This window comes from Vidua macroura, chromosome 4, assembly GCF_024509145.1.
Source record: "Vidua macroura isolate BioBank_ID:100142 chromosome 4, ASM2450914v1, whole genome shotgun sequence".
Taxonomy (NCBI): Eukaryota; Metazoa; Chordata; class Aves; order Passeriformes; family Viduidae; genus Vidua; species Vidua macroura.
The window spans coordinates 28,209,546-28,231,865 of NC_071574.1; the positions used below are offsets into that span (position 1 = coordinate 28,209,546).

At 37.0% G+C, this 22,320-nt stretch overlaps 1 protein-coding gene across 3 annotated transcripts in view; it reads left to right on the forward strand.

Annotated features, from left to right (window-relative positions):
• Window positions 1–22,320, forward strand: part of LOC128806276 (uncharacterized) — a 168,667-nt gene that overhangs the window by 88,532 nt on the left and 57,815 nt on the right. The window contains exons 3-5 of one of the 3 annotated variants that reach the window (XR_008436757.1): window positions 13,153–13,260; window positions 14,837–14,991; window positions 19,828–19,892. Coding sequence is in view for 1 of the 3 variants with exons in the window: in XM_053975707.1 (XP_053831682.1) it covers window positions 13,153–13,260; window positions 19,828–19,929 (210 nt within the window). In the remaining 2 variants the exon portion in view is untranslated. Of the gene's footprint in view, window positions 1–13,152; window positions 13,261–14,836; window positions 14,992–19,827; window positions 20,036–22,320 lie in introns of those variants that run through there. The other 2 variants (XR_008436758.1, XM_053975707.1) reach the window with 2 other exon arrangements.

A 22,320-nucleotide genomic window follows, 5' to 3' on the forward strand; every position in this document is an offset into this window, starting at 1 on the left:
ATGATGGACAGTATTCTTAATTTAGGCCTTTGAAATTTGGATAGCCTCGACCTATTAAAAAAAGAAGAGTATTGTGACCATATGTCTCATCTGTCCAATATTCAGTTTTAAAATCATATGATGCTACATATACACACAGGCTGCATTCATGTATCTGGGAATTGCCAGTGGTCATAAAGTAGTAACATTTTTCTTACTCTAAAATACCACATCAGAAGAGGCTGACTGCAGCTTAACAATAACTAATTTACTTTTTTTATTCTTACAAAAATTGTTGGTGATTGTGAGAGAGATACACTACTTTTACTTCTTTTAAAGTGGATTTTTCTATCATCTATATTTACTTTGCTACAATGCTGATCCGTAGCACTACTGAAATACATTCAATTACAATAGTGAATAACAATTTATCATAGTCTCATTCCAAAATAAATGAATAGTCAGATAAAATCCCAAAGGTCAGGGAACAAAGTGAAACAGACCACCTGGTCCTGGAGCTGCATGGGGGGAATGATCTCTCAAGTAGAGACACTTAAGGTGGGGAATAGATGTTCCTGAACTGATCACTAGGACATCATCCTGTTGTGAGGCTTATGATGTAGAGATACTGCTAAGATTGGAGATGAAAATGAGTTCTACAGTGTGATTTGGTGAATCTGGATAGATTTGTAAGGATACCAAAGAATTTGAACACAATCCAAATTTTAGATTGTTTCTGTGCAAATTTTCAGCATCTGCTAGAGTTGAAACAAATCCAAAGACTGAACCGCATCCTAATCTGGTGCCCGTTTCATGAACGAAATGAGATGGGATTGACAACAAAAATCTGACTTGGAGGGGAAAAGGATATTTTCTGCCATTAATTTGTACATGATGTACCAAAGCTGAGGACATAAGCAGGACTGCATTCCACCTTTACAAGCCCTCTTTCCTGATTCCAAAACAATGAGGAAATTCTTCCAATCTCTGACATAAACTAATGAAGGTTAATTACAGTTCTATCTTTTGGTTTTGTTTCTCACTAGGAAGGTTGTTTTGTGGACAAGCATTAGCTAAACTGGTTCTTTAAACACACCATCTCTCTGGCCCTACTCTGACCTGAATTTTAGGTACAGAACTGTCTTGCTAATGCTATGCTACTTAAGTGGGTCTTGTGCTGGGGCAAATACCTAGTGTCTTTATTATGCACTTCTGGATGCAGGGCAGATGATAGGGGGTACAATAACACCTTCCTAAATTATTGCAGAGTAGATGCCAAGAGAATTAGATCCTCCATTTTGGGAACAGAGTGCCTTTGATTTTAAAAATTTCAGAGGAAACCCACCTTAAAGTTATTCAAGAATGGCTTGTTCCTGGAAGGTGTGTGTGCTGTTCATTCACCAGAGCATGATTCAAATACTGAGTGTGTGGTTTGAAATGTTTTCTCTATCTCAGGACTGGACATGCTGGGGTACATGCTGGTTGTTATTCTCTGTAATCTAAGTCAGACTTCAGTTGTGCAACTCCTGACAGGGAGGTGACCTTTCCTTCCAGCCCTATGTAGCTCTACAGTTACTGCACTAACCTTGCAAAACAAAGGTGATTTGCTTGTCTGACCTTACAAGCTGCATGAGAAATCTTCATGTGGCTGAGCTCTTTTGACTGAATATGCAGTCTAAAAGTGTGGCAAATGGTGATGGGTGCCCCAGAGCCCATTTCACATTCACCACACCAGTTGGGAGTTTGGCCAAGCCCCAGCCTGACCCAGTGACAGCAGTGTCTGCTGGCTCATTTCCTCCTGCCAGTGACAAATTGTCTGCTCTCCTGCTGCTCTTTGCTGATCACACATCCTTGTCTCAGCACAAATGTTACAACTGAATTGCTTGCAAACCAGATGTGGCCTGTGGACTGACTACAGGCTTGCTACTCTGGTTCTGTGGAAGAGGAAAAAGTAGTCTGTGAGAAAAGGAAGTGCTTTTCATGGATTGGAAAAGCAGTTTCACTTCTGCTAAGAGCACAAATGTAAAAATATGTACCAAATTTCCAGGGAAATAGAACTGTCAAAATATTCATTGAACAGAGACATACAAATAGCTGTATGTCAATATTATCCCAATACTGAGTTTGAAACATATTTACATGGCATAATTTTATATAAATATGTAAAAGATGCTTTAGATTCATGTAATGTTTTATACTTTGCAGTATGCGTAGGCTATAATGAATATATTGGTTAATGAAAATTTTAAACCTTGTACTAAAAACATGTATATTGTCTGGAAAAGAACTATTAAAGGGTTAGCTGTCCCTGTCTTGAAATTGCAATATATTCCCAATCTATAGCTATACACAGTTTTGTTTATTTTGCACTGTCTGCCACCTGTTTTGTAATGGAAAAAAAAAGTGATAAATGCTTTCCCTCTGAAATTTTTAACACAAATACATTCTTCTTCCAACAGGGAAAACCTTGCACTATATTTTTTTCCATCATAGATTTTCTTCCTCTTTTACTTTCTTAAGTATCTTAACTTTCTATACTTCATCTCTCAATAATTTCTTTATCTTCCAATCCCCAAAGAGATGTTGTCATGTCGTTAATACCAACTTCTCTGTCAATAGCAGATGTTAACTTCCAGCCTGCAGTGGCTCAAGCAAATGGAATATAAGGATGTTTCACAATTTAAGGGTGGAGGAGAGGAGGACAATTCAGAAATTAAATTTGTATTTTTTTAAGTGTCAGACTTGTGCTGTGCTATTGAACATTTATCAGAGTTTTAAGTACACTGAGCTGCTTAAATCAAGTCCATATAGCCATAAAGCTCTGAGCAATATATTCCATACTGATAAGATTCTCTTTCTGGCAGACTTGTATTTGGGGGCAGGGGTGTGGAGAGGGCCCTTTTTTTCTTAATTATTTATTATTTAAAATTATTTATTTTCCAAGTAATCTTCCATTTTTTGAATGTTTGAGAATGATTTTCATAAAGTTAATTCTTTTCCCAACCCTGTTTTTTTGCCATGTTTCGAAATTCCATTTAATAATACTGGGAAGGTCAAAGGCAAAGGGGAGCAATGACGTTTCAGAGAGGGTATTAGTAAACAATTCTAAATTGATTAGGAAGATGAAGAAATTTAACAAATTATAGATAAACTCCATAAAGAGAAATAGTAGCTATAAGGAAAGTTCAAAATGGCAACAGATATAGTCAGCAAATGCAGACTGGAAGATAAGATAGTGTCTGTGATTACAGTGATAATAGAATACATATTGTGCAATGATCTAAGAGCTAAGTTTTATCCAGAGTTTTATCCAGACCATCCTTCACATTCATATACCTGTCCAGCTTTAGAGGAACATACTTGTAGATTGATTGATAGGCATGTGCTTATGCACATACACACTAAAAAGCTTTTTTTAGTATATGTAAAATACAAACATATCATTAATTGTAATTGAGTACCAAGATGAAAAATTAATACATGTGCACAAAGACACACACTCAAAAAAAAGCTGTTATAAATGCCATGGTGTAGTAGCCATTGTGTCATTAAAATTTATTCTTGGAAGATATTACTGAAAGCATATATGTTAACTAACTCTACTCTGCAATATGCCACGTATCCTTAACAGGTTGCTATATACAGTTTCATTTACATCGAGGAATGGTACTTCTAAGGAGAAAAATGCAATAAGCTTTCTTATTTACAGGAATAAAAGTGTGGAAAGCATTCTTCAATTAGTGCTTACAGCAATTTCAAAAAGGAACTCAAAACTGAAATAGACTTGGTTTTATGTACATTGGATCTTAGCATTATTAAAGTCTGTGAAACTAAAATTCAGAGGCTGAATTTTTGAAATATAAAGAAACTGTATTTGATTTGATGTGATTTAGATGTCTAAAGCCAACTGTATCCACATGTACCTTGGGAATTGAACGTGAAATATTTTCATTACTAATCTGCTGTTGATGGAAATCTTTTATGATTTTGGCATGCCTACTGTCAGATTAAAAAGCATAAATATAGTAAGAAGAATGGATTTATTATTTGTTTCTATTTCCTTACCTGTATATTAGTGTCTCTGTGCAACTATTCTATTAATATCATGACAGTATAATTGGGTAACCAAAGATGTCTGCCTGATTTTAAAAGCTCTCTAATAATCAAGGTGAGGCAAAATTGCAAACTGTTATGACAACAGATACTTTGAGGGAAACAAAGTGTAGAATGTGATATCCATATGTTGTTTTAGATTAAATAATCATCATTGATCTTTCTAGTATGGACTTAAATTGTATCTGTGGCAGCAGGTCTTGTAAAAACATGAAATTTATTTGACTGAAGATCCTTTCTCATCAGAACAGCAGCCAGTATTTAGGTAGGACAATGGATGTTTATCGCTGGTCATTTCTATATTTACCAGCCACCTCACCCTGTCTGCTGGTAGTCCCACAATGACCATTTCCCAGAAGCAGTATTTTTCCAGACTCTTAAGTGTTTACTCATTTAGCATACATAAAGCAGAGGTTCTCTTTCCAGCAGTTCGTAGTAATAAAGAGAAAATGTAGAAATATTCTTACTTCATAGGATATAGTGGAAGTGTCTAAAATGCTCTAAATCAATCTCATCTCTGCTCTACAAGCAGTGGAGAGCTACTTGACAGCATTTCATTTAACAGCCATTGCAATATTTAGCATGTGATCATTGTGTTCTTCATGGAAACATGGTAGAATGTGTCAAATTCATTCTCTGACTCTCACTTCCTTTAATACTTCATATCCCATTTCAGAACAGCAGTGAGTGACTTCAGACATTTCTCAGGGATTATTGCACTACGTGAGCAACTGTATATCCAAGGCATCTAAAAATGCCCCAGAAATGCTTTGTTTGGAGTATCTTGCTGATAAAATGGGGCTAGAAGTACTCCATCTTGCCTGCTACCTACTAAAACAAGCAGATACAGAAAAGAGGGAAAACAACAGATTTATTATTGTTCACAGTAGAAAATCAAGGAGCACACACTGCCTCAAAAACTGAATCTGATTTATGGGCTTTTTTATGGTCTTGTTCAGTCTACCTGAGTTCCTGTTAACTTTGGGGAGTAGGGGGGGTAAGATTCATCTACACTCCACAGTATATATTCAGCCTCCTTCAGTAAGCACCTGTCACAAACACTTTGCTGTTTTGCTCTAAAGTGAAATTGATTGCAAGAGAAATATAAATCTCTATTTTCACCTGCTACTGAGAAACCATGAAGGGGCCATTTAAAGACATTAATTTATGTAATTTAGGTTTGTGTCACATCCATTTATCAGAAGTCCAGTGTAGTGGAAAAACTTCCCCTCCTGAATTGTTCTCCTGAGATTTATTGAGAGAGGCCCAAAGTACCAGAATGTACTTCAGAGGTTAGTTCTGTATTAGTGACTGAGGCTGACTCCAGATGGAGATGAGATGTGGCATTTTGCCTCGCTTTTAACAGCTTTGCATCCCAGTGTTTGTCTGAGTTAACTCCTCTACTGGTTCCTGTCCTTAAATTCAGCTTTTTTTACATTATGAAGTCATGATGTGAGAAAATCATAAAATGTATGCCCCTAATTTGCCACGCCCTTTTGCTGCCATGCTCATATGGATGATTTTAGTGGTGCCATATACAATGTTGCTTAGTGTCCTTGTTAATTATTATCTCAACCTGTAAACAGAAGATGACTAGTTCTATTGTATCCTCTATCTGCAAAGTGGAAGGTTTATGTAGGCAGAGAATTTTACCCTAAACCAGAATATTTTTTTTTTTTTTACTTCTAAAACTATCAGGAAAACATTTGCTTATTTTCTCTGTTTGCACAACGTCCAGCACAGTGAAACCCCTTTTTCCTTAAGGCAGTGTCCTGATAGAAGTATAAATAGCAATAGAAGTACAAGACTTCAAAAATTATATGACCAGTACAAGCACTCTCTCTGCCTGGAAGCATTCAGTCAGTTGCAGCTAACTGCCTTGACTTTGAAAATATAATGGCAAAATAGCCTTGTTTTCTGGTTGCTCCATGAGCTGTTATACTCCAGTGGCCCTTTCTCACCTTAATTTCATCCCTCTCCTAGTATAAATCAAATTTTCTTGCTCAGGCATCATCTTATCTTTGGCTCAAAAATTCAATTCATACAAGAGACTTTGCATAGCTTATATCATAAAGGCCTCTCACAGACCCCACAGCTACATACTGAAGATATAGTAAGATTGGAAAAGTAGAAAAACATTCCATATTTTTATCCTCCATCATATTTTTATGAAGCGACAAGGTCTTTCGTTATACTTCCTCCTCTGCATTGCAAAACTATTCAAAAATTGTCGAGGCATGGGCACAATATTTTCCCCGTCTTGCCCAGGAAGAATGATCAAAGAACGTAGTAATAGCTTTTATGTTCCATAATAAGGCTCTTGCTAGAGTGATTTTTAATCATTTCCATACCTGTAGAGGCCAGATTTAGAATACCCATCAGGAAAACAATTTCTCATCACTTTGAGTAAAAAGCAAGGGTGGTCTTTTCCCCTTGTGAATGGGCATTTGCTTGAAGATGTCTCAGTGCACTCAAAAGTCTGCAATTTCCTAGTGGAACCTGTAACAGAAAAATGTAGATACAGGGAAAGGGATAAATAAAAAAGAATGAAGACCAGCACAGGAGCAGGGAGTGATCAGAGAGCTTCTCTGTTGACATATTTAGTACGTCATAGAGGTAGCTCCACAACTTCCAGATACCTGTGCAGGAAAATAGCCTATTGCCACCAGCTCTATACAGAAAAGATCATTTATCTTTTTTAAAGTTCAATTTTTCCACACTGCTGGATATTTGGAGACCACTATTTTGCAGGTGTAAAGTCTGTCAGCATAAGCTTTTCTGACCTTCTCCATCAAATCATACTCCTAGTAAGTCCATGTTCCCTCAGGGGAATATGGACTTGGGCAGCTTGCTATGTGATCACCAGAAGGGGATGGCCTAAGATCCTGTGAAATTCATTTATATTTTAATGAAAACCCTGAAACTTAAAATAGTAACTCAGCTGGACGAACCATGACTCATTTCAGTTTGCTGTTGATTTCTGTACATTTTTACTACTAGAGTAGGTGATTCTTCTCAATTGCTTGGAGCCAATGTGGATGTTTGGCGTGGATATGTGTCAGGGAGACCTCTAGAACCACGTCAGGGCAGAGCTCAGCTTGCGGAAATGGCCTCCCAAATGACTTGTTCATGTTAGACAGCAAGGAGCACATCAATCTTCCTGTTGCCCACAAAGCCCGAGGGATTGCTGGGATATAGACAATGCAGGACTCCTTGTCTTAATATTTATGGGTAAAGGAATTGGAGTTGTCTTCCCTTATGGAGAATCAACCATCTCTTTATACATCATCTATAAACAACAACCTTTGTGTAACAGTTTTGGGGATCGGGATGGTGTAGTCTTTTATGATTTTGTTGGTTCTACTGTCTGCTGTGCAAAACTATACCACAACATTCCTGGCAGCCCTTTCAGAAGCAGGTTGATCCACCTGGGCCCATAGTGAAATACTGTGTGATGGAGATGAGAGGCCACTGACAAGGCCAATGCCATTCCAGAACTGTGCAGCTGCTGCATTTCGGAATGCTGGTAAAACCTACTGTCTTGGGAGCAAATGAGCAGCCAGGCCATTGTCTTGACAGCCTTGTGTCTTAGCTCCAGGAAGAGATGAAGTATTTCTGGCATAAGCTATTAATGGATAAAAAGCATGTTATCTTCATAGATCAGTCTGCAGTGCAATGTGCCAGGGCAAAGATGAGCAAGAAGTGCTTCAGAAAAGAGGGGGAGGGGGTCAGGAAGCAAAGAATTGAGCCAACTGGGGTCTGTACCTTATATTTTTACTGGCAGAAACAGCTATAGTTTTTTGCAAAGCTTCAGAGTTCTCAACTTACTGTGAATAACTCTTGGATCAAACTATCAAAATGCAGTTTTAAAAACTCAAGAGATTTAGTATACGGAAATTATTATGGCATACACCAGACAATCCCAAGATTTGTTTTAAAACTTCAGGGTCCTATAAACACTCTTCTGCTGTCTTGGTATTTGTACTCTCTAACTGAGTGTCCATGAAAGATATGGGGCATGATTTTAGTGTTTATCTGTCTAAGTTCTTATTCCACTTCCATTATATCAGTATCACTTGATCACTGCACTTATTAGTAAGCTCTTGTTATTATGTGGTCATCTGTTCCACTTTTTCCACACTGCATTCATTCCCTGTGTTGAAAGCATTTTTTCAAAGGAGAAGAAAGGGGTCTGCTAAAAAGCAGTAACTTTTTTTTGCATAACAATCAATAAGTAATTATGTATTCATTTTTATTTTATTTAAAGATAAAAGTAGGGAGAGGAGAAGAAGAAAGCCTCTTTAGCCTTAAGGAACACATGAAAGTGTGTTGCTATAATTATTTTAATGGAAATATACAGAAGAAGCCAGAAGTATTTGTTAGTGATAAAGGAAAGTATCAGATAGGAAACAACCCAGCTCTGTGTTTGCATTCTGTTAAGGCCAAGGAATTTTTTTCCCATATTATTCTTTAAGCAAAATTTTAAAATAGATGCATTTAATCCATAAATTAAATATTATAAAACTAAATAGCCTGAGAACCAAATAGCCATTTCACATATACTTATTCACATCAGTTCCTTTTTGGCCAGCGGGAGTACAGTGGTGTAGGATCCGTTCTTGGTTTGTCAAGGTCAGGCATCTAAAGAGTATGTAAAAATCATACATTTGCAAGGAAAGACAATCCTTTAAATGCTAGCAGAGGCTGGTGACATATGAAAGTGGATAGGCAAAACTGTCACAGGTCCAAGACCAGAGCCAGTTCAGAGCATCTGGTAATGATCACAGAGTGTTAAACTTGCATCTGCCTGTGACACAGAGCCTTGTCTGTCAACTGGAATCCTGAGTATCAAGTTGCACAAACAAATGCAGATTTTAAGATCACTTATAAGGTGGCTACTTTGCAAGCTCCATTCTCTGTCTTCAACTCTAGTGCGGCATCAAACATTCCAGAGGACAGGTGGCTATTTTATTTGAACAGTGCAAAAAATATATTACTTGGAGTTTCTCCTTCATGCCTTTCTCTATATATATATGCATATATTATTCAGCTGCAAACAAACATCATCTGTTTTACAAATCTGTAAATTATAAGGATAGTATTGAACAGTAACTACATATTTATCTAAAAAAAGTTCTCATAGTGTTGCAATAAATATAAGTAATTAGAGCTTTTGGAAGAAATACCAGGCAAAATTATGAAGCAATGCAAAACACCCTCTTCAGGTTTTCAAAAAAATCAATTTAGTAAAGCAAGATATGGACTGATTCTCTGATTGTAATGACTTTGAAATAGAGCTTTTTTATGTGTAGCAGGTCAGGAAATTCACATCTTAATAAGACACCCATTGTATATGTGAATCAGTTTGACTAATATTCTTCCTGTTTTCCAAATTTTTGCTTATGTTGGTCTTTTCTAGTTAACAAAACCACACAATTTAAAATCTAGTACCTTGTTCAGATTTACTCATCTGCAGATATAATATATATTCCCTTTGATACTATAGCAAACTGATGCCAAATTGGCAACTGTGCCCCAACATTGTGTCCCAACATTTCCATCCAGTAATAGTGGTAGTTGTTCAAAAATGCCACATTGTGGCATTTTATTTGGTAAACCAGCAAGGAATAAAAACTGTGTGTGCAGTAACATAACCTCACTAATATGTAAAGCCTTTATCAGAGCTCCTGCTGAAGGTCTTTTCTGACATGCATCAGGGTAGGGTTTCAGCAATTAAACACGTGAAGAGAGGACTCCAGATATTACGAGGGTTTGTGCATGTACATGGCTCTGCCCTCAGAAGGGCACAGAGCCTGTGTAACTTCTGTCCTCCCATCAGCTTTTGGGGTTCCTTTTTGGTGACATAAACTCAGGACATGAATATGAAACACTCTAGTACTACTCTCAGCTCAGACTGAGGAGATTTACCAGGCAAAGATAAAGCCAAAACCTGGAAATAGCTGCAGGCTGGCAAGTTAAATAGAGCTTCCTCTCTAAACAGGCTGCATCAAACAGATTCAAAGCTATTTGTAGCCTTAATTTTTTGGAAATTAAAAGCTGCTTGAAGTGGAACTTACATTGAAGCTGCTTACTGAAAAGCTCTGTCTAATACTTTTGTTGCTTTATCAGTTTGCTCTGGGAAAACAGTTGTTTAATATGTTATATGGAGATCAGCTTTGACAGTATTCTGTTAATGCGGGTTTCAGAGCAGATAGCAGCTGAGGCAAGAATGTTGTGTAGGAAAAGTTACCTCATAACAGAGTCCTACATAGCTAAGTTTTGTAGTTAGATTTATATGCTGAGAAATCAAGTAATCACTGCTGTTTCATGCAAGTGTCTCCAAAGCTTGGATTTAACTGGATCATATCAACTGAGGGACAAGAAACAGAAACAGCTTTCTAAAGCTGGAAAAAACACGACAGGGTAGGAACACAGTACAGGAAGAAATTTTGTGTGATGCACATGGCATCTGATTTCAATATGATGACTTTTTCTGCCCTCTTTGAATATGTATCTGAAGTATGCCATTTGTTTTTATGTCCATGGATTGCCTTGTTATTAAATTAAACATGACCTCTGCATTTCTATCAACCTTAGAAAGAACTGCTGCTTTTGTAACTTTATAGATGCTTTTGTCAAGTATATTTATAGCCTATTTATTCAAATAGTTCATATTATCTTCAAAAGATGTTCCAGAAAGTCTGGCACCTTGCAGTAGCTTTGTACCTTCGCTGTAATTTAAATGAAGAGTTTGAAGATGATCATTTCTTTTCTGCTCTCTGAGATACAATCTTTCTGTCCTTACCCCTATCTATTTCTTCCCTGGTATTTTGGCTGCCAGTTTTAGTTCCTTGGACAGCACTGTGGCCTTTGAAGTCAGAAGAAGAATGTATCTTTCCACATGATCAATAGGCATTTGGCCACCACATATCCACAACACTATTTTTAAAAATAATTACAGAAGTTTCTCCTGAGAAATAGGAAAATAAATTCTTGTATGGCTAGGCATTCATCAGATGAGGCTGAGATAAGCAGATGAAATAGGAGGGCTGGATCAAACTGCTACAGCATTAAATTTTTATCCTTTTACTTTAACATTTTTTGTTAGATGAGTTAACACTTGGCCCATTTGTACTCTATATTTAGGTTTGGTGGTTTTTTTTTTTATTTTAATATATTCTTCCTTTTCTCAGTTGCTAATAGAAAGTAGTGAAATGCCAACATCTCCCCTTGCATTGTAGCCTTTTCAGATGTATATTCAAGCAGACACATCTTGTCCAGGGAAATGCTATGGCTCTGACAGCCAAAGATCCACAGGCTCAGCTTTAGTCAGGAAGTTTTAGGGGAATAAGAGGCAAATGCAAACTGGGGGAAGGAGGGGAGGAAGCATGAGAAAAATGAAGTTGGGGCTCATTTAAAGAAAAAAAATCTCTAGATTGTGTGAGATTCAGAGTACAGACAGAACTGGCAGTGAAAGCCTGACTGATGGAAAAGTTAGGAAAATGGGCACATTGTTAAAATTACTGCACACGGTCATAGGTGGTAAACAGGGAATGAGTTATTTATGTCTACTAAAAAATTAACACATCTGATAGCACACTTTTCCTACTGTGAGCACATGTAGTGATGCACTAATGAAGAAGATTAATTATGACTGCAGTGTTTCTTTTCACAGAGGGCTACAGAGAGAGAAATTTACTAGAGAGATATATTATGCAGCTATGACCTGCTTGAAAGGCAACAAGAATGTATGTTGTATTTACCTAATAAAATACATGTCCTTTTTTTATTAAAAGCATTTAGTTGGAAAAAAAAATGCTCTAATCATAAATTGGATTTTTCCCATTTTATGTAATTCTCATTTGTTTCATTTAATGGTGGCTAGAGATATCACATCTGCATAATTTTACAGATAAAAAATTATGCAGTTTTCAGTGTAACTTTTGTAAAAATAAGGGATTTAGTAATTAATTACTTTAAGGATGAATAAGACTACAGTAAGGACTGCGAAAATATATAGCTGTTTGTAATAAGGAGCAAGCACCAGGAATATGTGGGATAGTGGAATATAGAGGGAAGAAATATGGCAGTCAGTGGAATGGAATGGAATGGAATGGAATGGAATGGAATGGAATGGAATGGAATGGAATGGAATATTTTTAGTCGGAAGGGACCTATAAGTCCAGCTGCCTTCCCACCTCAGGGCTGACTATTAGGGGCATTGTCCAAATTTCTTTTAAATATTGACAAGCTCGGGGCTTTAACCACCTCTCTAGGAAGCCTTTTTCAGTGTTTCACCAATTTCTCAGCAAGGAAGTGGTTCCTAAAGTCCAGTCTAAAGCTCCCCTGATGCTGCTTTGACCCATTCCCATATGTCCTGTCACTGGATCCCAGGTAGAAGAGTTCAGTAATTTCCTCTCCACTCCCCCTCCTCAGGAAGCTGCAGAGAGCAACGAGGTCACACCTCAGCCTATTTTTCTCCAAATTGGACAAACCCAAAATCCTTAGTCGCTCCTCCACAGGACATACATTCCAGCCCTTCCTCCAGCTTTGTTCCTCTCCTCTGGATATATTCGAGTACCTTAACGTCCATCTTGAACTGTGGGCCCCAGGCTGATTATGCAGTGATTATTGCACCCTGACAATGTAGATTATGTCTCTTAACTGAACCTCCTTGCCTGCTTCAGTTATCAATGTAAAGGGTTATGAATAGTCACAAAAAATAGAGAAACAACCAAAAAAAACCCGAAAAAACAAACCACAAAACCAAAGCAAACAATCACCAAAAACAAACCAACAGGGAAAAAAAAACCAAAAACAAAAACCAACCCAGCAAACAAAACTGGAAAAAAACAAACCCAAACCAGTGAAAAGTGTGAAAATTGAACCAAAACTTATGGCTAAGAATTTGTGATTCCCGGCACTATTTTTCTTGAGCCTTTATGGTTATTCCTGTATGAGACAAGCTTATCTAGAGGGAATTCCTTAAGGCAAATGCTGCCATCTAGAGAGAAGCAGAATGAAAGTGCATGATCTAAGTGATACAATTTTCATGTGCAGAGAGACCCAGGAGCAGCTGGACACAGAATATCCACAGAATGGACTGCAGTGACAGAGATGGAAGCCATTGGGATGTATTTTCAACAGCTGTTGACAGAAAATATTCAGGTAACTCGAACAGACACTGAGCAAAAAAACACTGAGGAAATCCTGACAAAGGATTTTGAGTATGTATCAAAGATACTGAATAGGCATTTAACTTCTTAGCCAGTTAAAATAATTTCACGTTGCACATTTTTTTTCTCGGTGTTTCCTTTTTTCTGAGAAAAGCTGTCACTCTAAATTTATTTGGTTTAAAGGAAGAAATGCCAAAGAAGCTTGTATTATATGCAATTTATTGTTTATCTGCCTTATTTTTAACACCACAAAGCATCTGTTTACTCTTCAGCTGGTTTTGAGAATTAGGATTGCAAAATTCAAATAGAAGGACAAACACAAAGAAACCACTGAAAATACCTGAAAGACAAGGAAGAAAAGTGAGGATTTACCTTGTCTCAGTATAGTATGTGTGCAGCTAAATAAACATCCCAGTGTGTTCAAAGACTGAGCTATACATGTTAAGCCTGAATGGGAAAAATGAATTCTTGTAGGTGCTTTCAAAACTCTACTAGCAATAGCATTTCTCTGGGTATAATGGAGATGAGTCATTATGAGCGAGTTACTTAGAAGAGCCTGCAAATAGTACTGCACATGTTCAGCCTTGTTGTGCCCATTCATTTCACTGAAATTATTTCTACAGTTCACTATGTTACTCAGAGTTCCAGTTTGAAACCTTCAAAGGAATAAAAATAAGGGTACTTACTTTTTTTTCAGGCAGATGTGTTTCAATGCCAGTGTGTAAAACTATGCAAGGAGTTCACAAGGTCTCTGTGCAGATTATTTTTAATTACCACTTTTCTTTAATGTGTTGTGCTGTTAATGGCTATTTGTGTGTTGTCTTGCTAATGATGTGGTTAAGTAGCATGTGAGAAGGAAAATAAAGCAAATTGTCTGCATTCAAACAACATTTGCAGGCTGAGATTTTAGAATAGCTTAGCTGCTTCTCCCTGTGGGGTGTGTTGCAAGTGGAAAAGAGCTATAGTAGGGCCCTGATTTTTTCCAATATATGCGTGTTTACACGGCAGGTAGTTGGTATTTTCATCTGAAAATTCTGAAGCAGCTGGAGGCACTTTGAAGAAATACCGCTAGTAGTTCCTTTATTTTAGGTATATTTATAACATATATAATGTTAGCAGGTTCTGTGTGCCTTGGGATTTGCTGTGATTTCTGGAAAGATGCTTGGGTTTTGTGCAAACTGATAATGTAAAGATCTTCAGAGCTCTGTAATGAACTCAAAGAAAATAATTTTGTAAAACAATACTGGTTTTAAGTATTATTTGATAAGTGGGACATTTTCCTAGTGTTTGTAATGCATATTGGCATCAGTAATACCTTCCACCTGGAAACTTTTTCACCCTTCATATTTCACATCAAAATTCTCTAGTATGACTATATGGTAAATTGCTCAAGCATACACAACATGATGGAGTCAGAGAAAGGCTAGTTCTGCCCTATACCATAAAATATTCTGAAATTGCAGAACAGATTCTTTTTTTTGTTGCCACACTTATTCCTAGACTTTTGATACTGACATTTCAATCCCAAAGCCTTGACAGCTAACCTTATTCTTTGTTTGTTCTTTCAGTCATGAGGTTAGCTGAGTTTTAAGCACCAGACTTGGGAACTGTTGCAACCCAAAAGCAATGCTTACCAGCCATTTTTATTTCATTGGTGAGGAGGCTTCAGGTTTAAAGCACTACAGGAAGCTCAGCCTGTCCCTTTAAATACACCAAAAACACAGTAAGTTTTAAAATATATTTTCTTTCTGGCTGCCACAGAGGATTAGAGAAATGAAATATGCTTTTCATAGTAATGCAAGGGCATGTTTTGAAGTGACAGTTCCATATGTTACAACAACCAAAAAAAAAAAAAGAGGGAGGGGTTGAGGGAAGAAAATCACAGATGCCTGAAAATGATGGGGTAGCTTGTGAGTTTCCACAAACATGTGTAAATTTTCCAAAGGCAAATTCCTGGCTTTTTTTTAAATGCCCACAAGTGTCTTCTGTTCTCTAGCATACGGTAGTGCCTTTGAAAAACTTCAGCCTTCCAGAATGCCAGTGATGTAAATAGAATTCTGCATTCCTACAATGAAATATTTTTGCTCTTAATTAGGGTTATTTCCTTTTCCAGCTCCTCTTCTTGCAGTTCTTCACTGTGATAGGGTCACTTCCCTATAATGACCAGGGAGGTGCATCTTAGAAAAAAACCACAGAATAATAGTTACAATAGATTAAGAATGAGTTTAAAGCAAGTAAAAGTTAACTGATAAATTTGACAAGGAAAGACAGGTTCTTCCAGGATTAGAAACTCTTAAGGATTGGCTTTGTTTTGGTTTGAGTTTTTTGGCAGTTTGGTGTTCTTTTTCTGTGAGTTTTTTTTTATTTTGTGTCTCTTAGTGTATTATTAGAATGGTTAGAATTAGGTTTATTACTTCAGAATGAAAAGTACCTATGTTTTCCACCATTAGAATTCTTATTGGTGGTCATGAGGAGCATGATGAAACAGCAGGGAAAGGGCTGGACAGGGAATGAGATTCGGGTCTCTGAGCCAGTCCTGTTCGCATGGGTAAAATTATTCAGGGGAGGCTGCTGTTAGGGGTGGGCTTGAGAGACAAGAAGGAAGCGGTGTCTGTTAATCTGTGTGGGCATCTGTATTTTGCTCAAAAGTCTCTTTAGATGAAAACTGCACAGTATATGCTACTTTTTGGTTTTTTTCAATGCAAATACAAGGGGATGAAAGTTGCATGGATTTTGAATGCCTAAGATTCATTCCATTACAGAATGCAAACTTGGTATCACAAGACACCAAAATTCCTCACAGATTTAGTAAACTGCAGCTTCATTATCCATATTTTCAAAGAGTTTTGAAACAGCTTTCCAGAAAAGCCAGTATCACCTGGAATACAGTTTATGTTAAAACCTGCACTGATATCTCTGGACTGCTGATAGATTGGAGATGGCACAAATCTAGGCACACTACATTCCAAACAAATTCAGGACAAAATTTTATTTAATTGAGATTTTCTAGAAATGATGAGCTTGGAATTAAATTTATAGCACATCCGAGTTTAGATGATCATACAACGGTATAAAAAAAACCCACAATTTATTTTCTGCCACACTCACTGGGCATATCTTCGACTTTTAAGCAACTTTTTGCTCAAAACAACTGAACATGTACAGTGCAAATAAATAGATATAGGCATGCACAAGTGCTCATGTAAGCTGGACAATGTACAACTGCCAAATGCATCTGGCATAGCAGGCAGCAATATCAGTAAGTTTTCTCTCTCTCACCTTTTCCAGAAGAGCTTGCTGTATACAGATCAGCCTTTCCCTTCTCTTTGTTTCTTTTCAAGTTAAAAGACAATACATTCACTTCATTCCTGCAAGTGTCTGTTTAGGCTTCGTAAATGTGTGCTCCTCTTACTTTAGCAGTTCTAGATTACAGTCCTGTTGGGGTTTTATTTTCATTCACTAGTATATTACAATAGTAATATTCTTCCTTTTTTCCCTTTAAATAAGCTGTTTGCAGTCCATGCCTTGATCTGTTCTAGGCATTCAAACTTAATCTGTTCATAAGTATGGAACATTTAAAAACAGATGAATGGAATCAAAAGATCTTTTTAATAGTGATTTGTAAATGGATGTTTTGCAGGAACATACTGCTAGTTGCCATATTATTGTGTACTATGTTCCTCTCTTTGTGTATTTATCACAAAATAGAAATTCATGCAAATTCAGTGATACTAAACAGCAATGCAGTGCTGCAAGAACAATGGTAGTTTGTAATCACTTTTTCATACACAATGTGACTGGACCATAATGTAGTTTTGAGGTCTTAAGTGAAACTGCAGGGAGAAATGAGTTATTGCAGGATCTGGAAGCTGATGAAGACCGGAGCTAAAGAAATTTTATTTTGGAACAAGCAGTAAAAAAATCTGACTAGCTGAGACATTGATTTTATTTTGTGTAAAAGATGGCATCCCCAGGATATAAATTCCTAGCACTATTCCAAAGTGCTTGGTTGAATACTGACACATAGGGAAATCTTCCAACAAATCAATGCCAAGAACATCTATCTCATCAGACATAAGCATGCCTTGGTTTATAACCACTTTCTGTGACATGGTTTGGGCCCACTTTTTCTGCTGATTTGTTCTACTTTGTATATTGACCCATTTTGTCTGTAGTAGATTCTTGACAGGGGGGATTATGACCTACACCATTGTGTAACAAAATTATTCCACTCTGTCAGATAATGATGATCACAAAGTGACCTACCACAAAGATTGTGATAGGAGTACTTCACCACCCTCTGGAAAATGTGACAAGGAGTGAATTGTTGACATGTTTCAAAAGACTCAACTCTTTCTTCTGAAAAACAAAATAATAATCAGTAAAATCCAAAAGAGTATTCTATTTTCTGCAAACCAATGAGTTTGTCCTGTGTGTTGAACTATGCCCCCAATCACTCCTAAACCATTGTTGTTGCCTGATTTGATTGTCCATTGACCTATGCTTGGCTTCTGTTTGTGCTGTCTGGGCTTAATGTTTGGTTTCCATCTATCATGATACTACCTTTCTCCTGAATGATAAACTCTGCATTCAGCTAATAGAGCTATAAAAATTAACCTAGTTAACTTTTATTGGCTTGTTTTGGTCAACTACAAAGAGGGTGCGACAAGACGCACCCTGACCTGAGCACCTTCATCATCAACTTGTGGCATGTGACCTGCCTGCTATATGCCAGATAGTAATAGCTGACCTCCAAATGCTATTTTCAAAGACCCATGCATTAGGTAGTCTTTCACTTGTAGTAAAACTGGAATTGGAAGTGGATGAGCTGTAAGTTCCATGGCCTACAAAATAGACCAGGTAGTGTAGCTGTGGAACTGGACATAGCTTCCTATATGGCACAGAAGGGTACTTTCACAAACCGCAATAAACAACCTATTTCTCTTTGGACTTAGTGTCCATTCTCATCTGGAAGGCAAATATTGAATTCACCGAGTAGGACTTGTCTGACCATGCTCAGGTGTGTACATGTAACCTGGTTGCTGCTGGCAGTCTGTGCGCTCAGAGCAAAGTGCAGTGCTGGCTACCTCAGTCTGAAACAGTTGTTGAAATAGATCAGATGAATAATTGTCTGTAACTCTTTACAAACTTTACAGAAAAAGTCAGTGGTCTGCTGGGACTCCCATCTCCAGTGTGGTCACCTGAAATTTGGTGAACTGGATTCTATTAATTAGTCCTTTGTTAGGTCTGTTAAGACAGCCCTCAAGGTATATGGCTGCTGTGAAAATGCCTTTAGAGTCTGCTGAATTTTTTTCCCTTAATTAAGCAAAGCTGCCTCTCTTTCATAACATAAACCATAGTTTTTGTTTTATTCTTTTCCAGACACATCTTTTTAATACCTAAATTAGAAGTGCTTTCAGCCTCCTCTAAATATGGCCCCAGTATTCCAAAACATGTAAATTAGCAGTGCTTTCAGGTTTCTTTAAATTTGCAGAGCAGGACTGGTATGCAAAGAAGTAAGCTGTGTTCTGTGGATCATTCAACTACCTACACATACCTTAACTTAATGCCTGGCCACTAAACACAATCTCAGGGTCTGGCCTGTACTAGCCACTGTTTCTCACGCTTCAGAATAGATTTCCTTTCAATTTTTAGTTTAAATCCTGCTATAGATACTCTCTCCTGACAACTGAATTAAGAGAATTTCTGGAGGCGGGAATCCAAGTTTGCCAAAATGCAGACAAACTTCAAATCCCTTCCTGCTAGCTTCTCGAGGCAAGAATCACATTGCTGGGGAAAAAATTATGTTGCCTATATATTGTATTTCAGAATTTAATTCTGAATTGTTCTACTATTTACAAGTATGAATTTAGAGATGGATATAACTGGATCTAAAGATTGAGAAAGAAAAGCACAATTGGTGGTAGAAAATGCTGGATGTCATTTAAACATATTTCTAAAAAAAGTAGCTAAAAGCAGCTAAAATTATTAATTTAAGCAATCTCTGTGTAAAAGATGGTTAATGCAACCATGGAAATAAATTCATAACATGTTTACAAAGAAAAAGCTAATATGCTGGATTTAAGTGAGAGGTTTTTGCAGCTTTCAGAAATTCTAGGAGATCAATTTAAAATTGATTTGAAAAGTGCTGTAATTATTATTCACATCCAGGTAAATGGACATTAACTAACTTAAAAATAACTTCTATCTACCATAGTTTTCTCAGACATTTTTCTAGTTTGTGGTGAATTGATGTGTAGCTCTGCAATCATATATTGTTCAGCAGACTCATAGAGCTATCATGTTAAACAACACAGTCTGTTTCAACCTGTCTCAGAAATTAAAATTTTATTTCCTCTGTTACAAAGGGAAATATATGTAATTCTTAAGAAATTATAAAATAGAGGCTTCAATTGCAAAATGAGCACGAACACACACACAAAATTAAATTGCAGATTTCTATGACTTTTCCTTAGTGTCCCGACTTTAATGCAGAGAGGAACCCACTTTTCCCACTAAATAACCCTATTCTCCCATTCCCTCCTTCCCCCCTGCCCAGCATTGCCACATGTATCTGCAGTTTGATGGCATCATTCCAGAGAGCGATGAACAGGTCAGATCAGCAACCAACTTTTTATCCATTGACATACAGACTGACTGATGGAAACTTCTAACAACCTTAAGACTTTAAGCCTCAGTACAAGAGTTTACATCAGACCCTTCACAGAAGGGAAAAGCCATTTAATCCCAGAAACTGTTAAAACTTCCCACAAGACAAAATAAACTACCATGGTATAGTGCTTGTGTATCCTATTTATTATTTCTAAACAATTCACTATGAAAGATAATAAACTTAGTTCTCTGTGTGTTTTTTTCTATTTAATCTGGCATTGGTACTTGAGTGATCTGCTTCAGATGGCAAGACCTTTATTCTCTGCCACTGATAGATTTTGCTCTGAATGCCTTCACTTGTCAAGTAGTGCTGGGAATCTTGCTCCCTCATTTCACTGCAAGAGGGAGATCTTTAAAACTTGTGTAATTCTTTGTTGCAAGTTCAAATCCCAGCTGTCACGTAATTCTAAAATCATTTCAAAGCATATTACCTGTATTATTACCTTACTACAAATTCTAGTATGAGATTGCAAATTGCAGTGTATTCAATGAAATAATTCTACAGTGTAGCCTATGAAATCTAAGAAGCCTAAATGCAAACATACTTGAGCAGTGTCCATTACCCAAATCTAGTAACAGATGCAAGCATTATCTTGCATTCTGACTGCCAGTCAGCAGCTACAGACACACTGCTGCCAGCCTACGCATGGTCCCTGCCTACAAGGGACAGCATTTTCTTCCAGATGCAAGAAAGGTTTTTGCTACTGTGTCTGTAGTGTGCAGGACTTAGATGACAGTATACAGTTTCCTGAAAGGTACGGCCATTGACATAGCAGTGTAACTTTTGCTAAAAATGTCATCAGAAGATGATTATATCATGTTGGGGAGTTCATCAATAAATTCAAATTGTTCAGACCTTTTCAAAGCCAACAAATATGTCTGAACTACAGAATTTTTCAATTTCTTTATTAAACCTATAGTTTTGTATGATTAGTCATAGCCCACATATTCAAAAATTGCAAAGCACCAAACCCTCTGCACATTATTTGCATCGGTTTGCTGTTTAATATGTACTCAAATGTCATCATTGGAAATCTAAGCAGGCATACATCATCCTTTGAAGACCAATTTAACAGAACTGAACTACTCCTGACATCTTAATTCTCACTCTAAAGAAATAAAAATATGCCTTAGATAAAGAATTTGCTGTCCATTTTTAAAGCTTTTTGTTTGTTCATTTTCACTCAGCCTAGGCCTCATTTACCACAGGATTTGTGCAGGATCCTTCTGGAGTGCCTCAGAGTTGTTAAGTGACAATCTAAAAGCCGATTTAGGATTAGCTAGCTTAACCAGGTGAACTGAGGGTTTCACTTTGATTGGGTAGAAAAGCCGTAGCTGTGCTTGGAAGTCCATATTGTGATACTGAAGGGCTTTATCAACATCCTGAGAGGAGTGCATTCAGAATAGGTGATGATGCGAATCTCACTAATCAGTGAAGGATTATCTGAGGCTCAGAGCTATACTGCTTCTAATTCCTTCTTCATGACGCTGTTCATGCACTGCAAAATGATCTAGTGCAACACCAGAAGTATAAATATTAGATGAGACTCTTCAGTATCTTAATTAGTGCTTTCTAAGGGAGCAGTTCTTGAATAGTCAAAGGTAATCAGGTGTTTTCAAAAAAACACAAAATCAGAATGATAGTAGAAATCTATGATTTCTAATGTATAGTGATTTACGCTGCATCATACACAACATATATTACTAATTTTTAAAATGGTGTCAGCATCAATGCTGATGCCAAATTATTGGCAGGATTTAGTATTTCTGGTCACACTATTACTGTGTTGAAGACAGTGATTCTGCATAATTCTTTCCTCTTACTGAAATATGTGAAATTCTCCATTAACAGATTTCTCATGTGTGGATTAGGAGTGTGCGATACCCTGCACAATCATTTAAAATAGATTTCTTTATACCCTATACAAGTTTCTTCCACAGGAAAAAAAAAGGAGTGAGAAAATTAATGAAACACTGAATAAAGGAGGCGTTTGTTTGGTTTGTTGTTTTTTCTTCTCCTAATAAATTTAACAGAGTATAACAACCTAGGAAACACGGGACTGATAACAAAACAGAGTAGCCTGGTTTAGTGGGAGGTGTCGCTGCCCATGGCAGTGGGGTTTGGAATTAAATAGTCTCTAACCTTTCAATGAATCTATGAATTTATGAAAATTAGTATTTCCTAGCACAACTCTGTTGCAAATTTATGCTTGCACTTCCAGTAAGTGACACGATTTCTAAATTGGAAAAAAAAAGTTATATATGTCTCTTAATGGTAAAACAAGTGTTGGCCTAGTCTGCTTCACTACGCACATTGTCAAAATGACAGAACAAGATATCTTTAATTCTTAACATCCAATTAGGTCCAACATCTACAAGA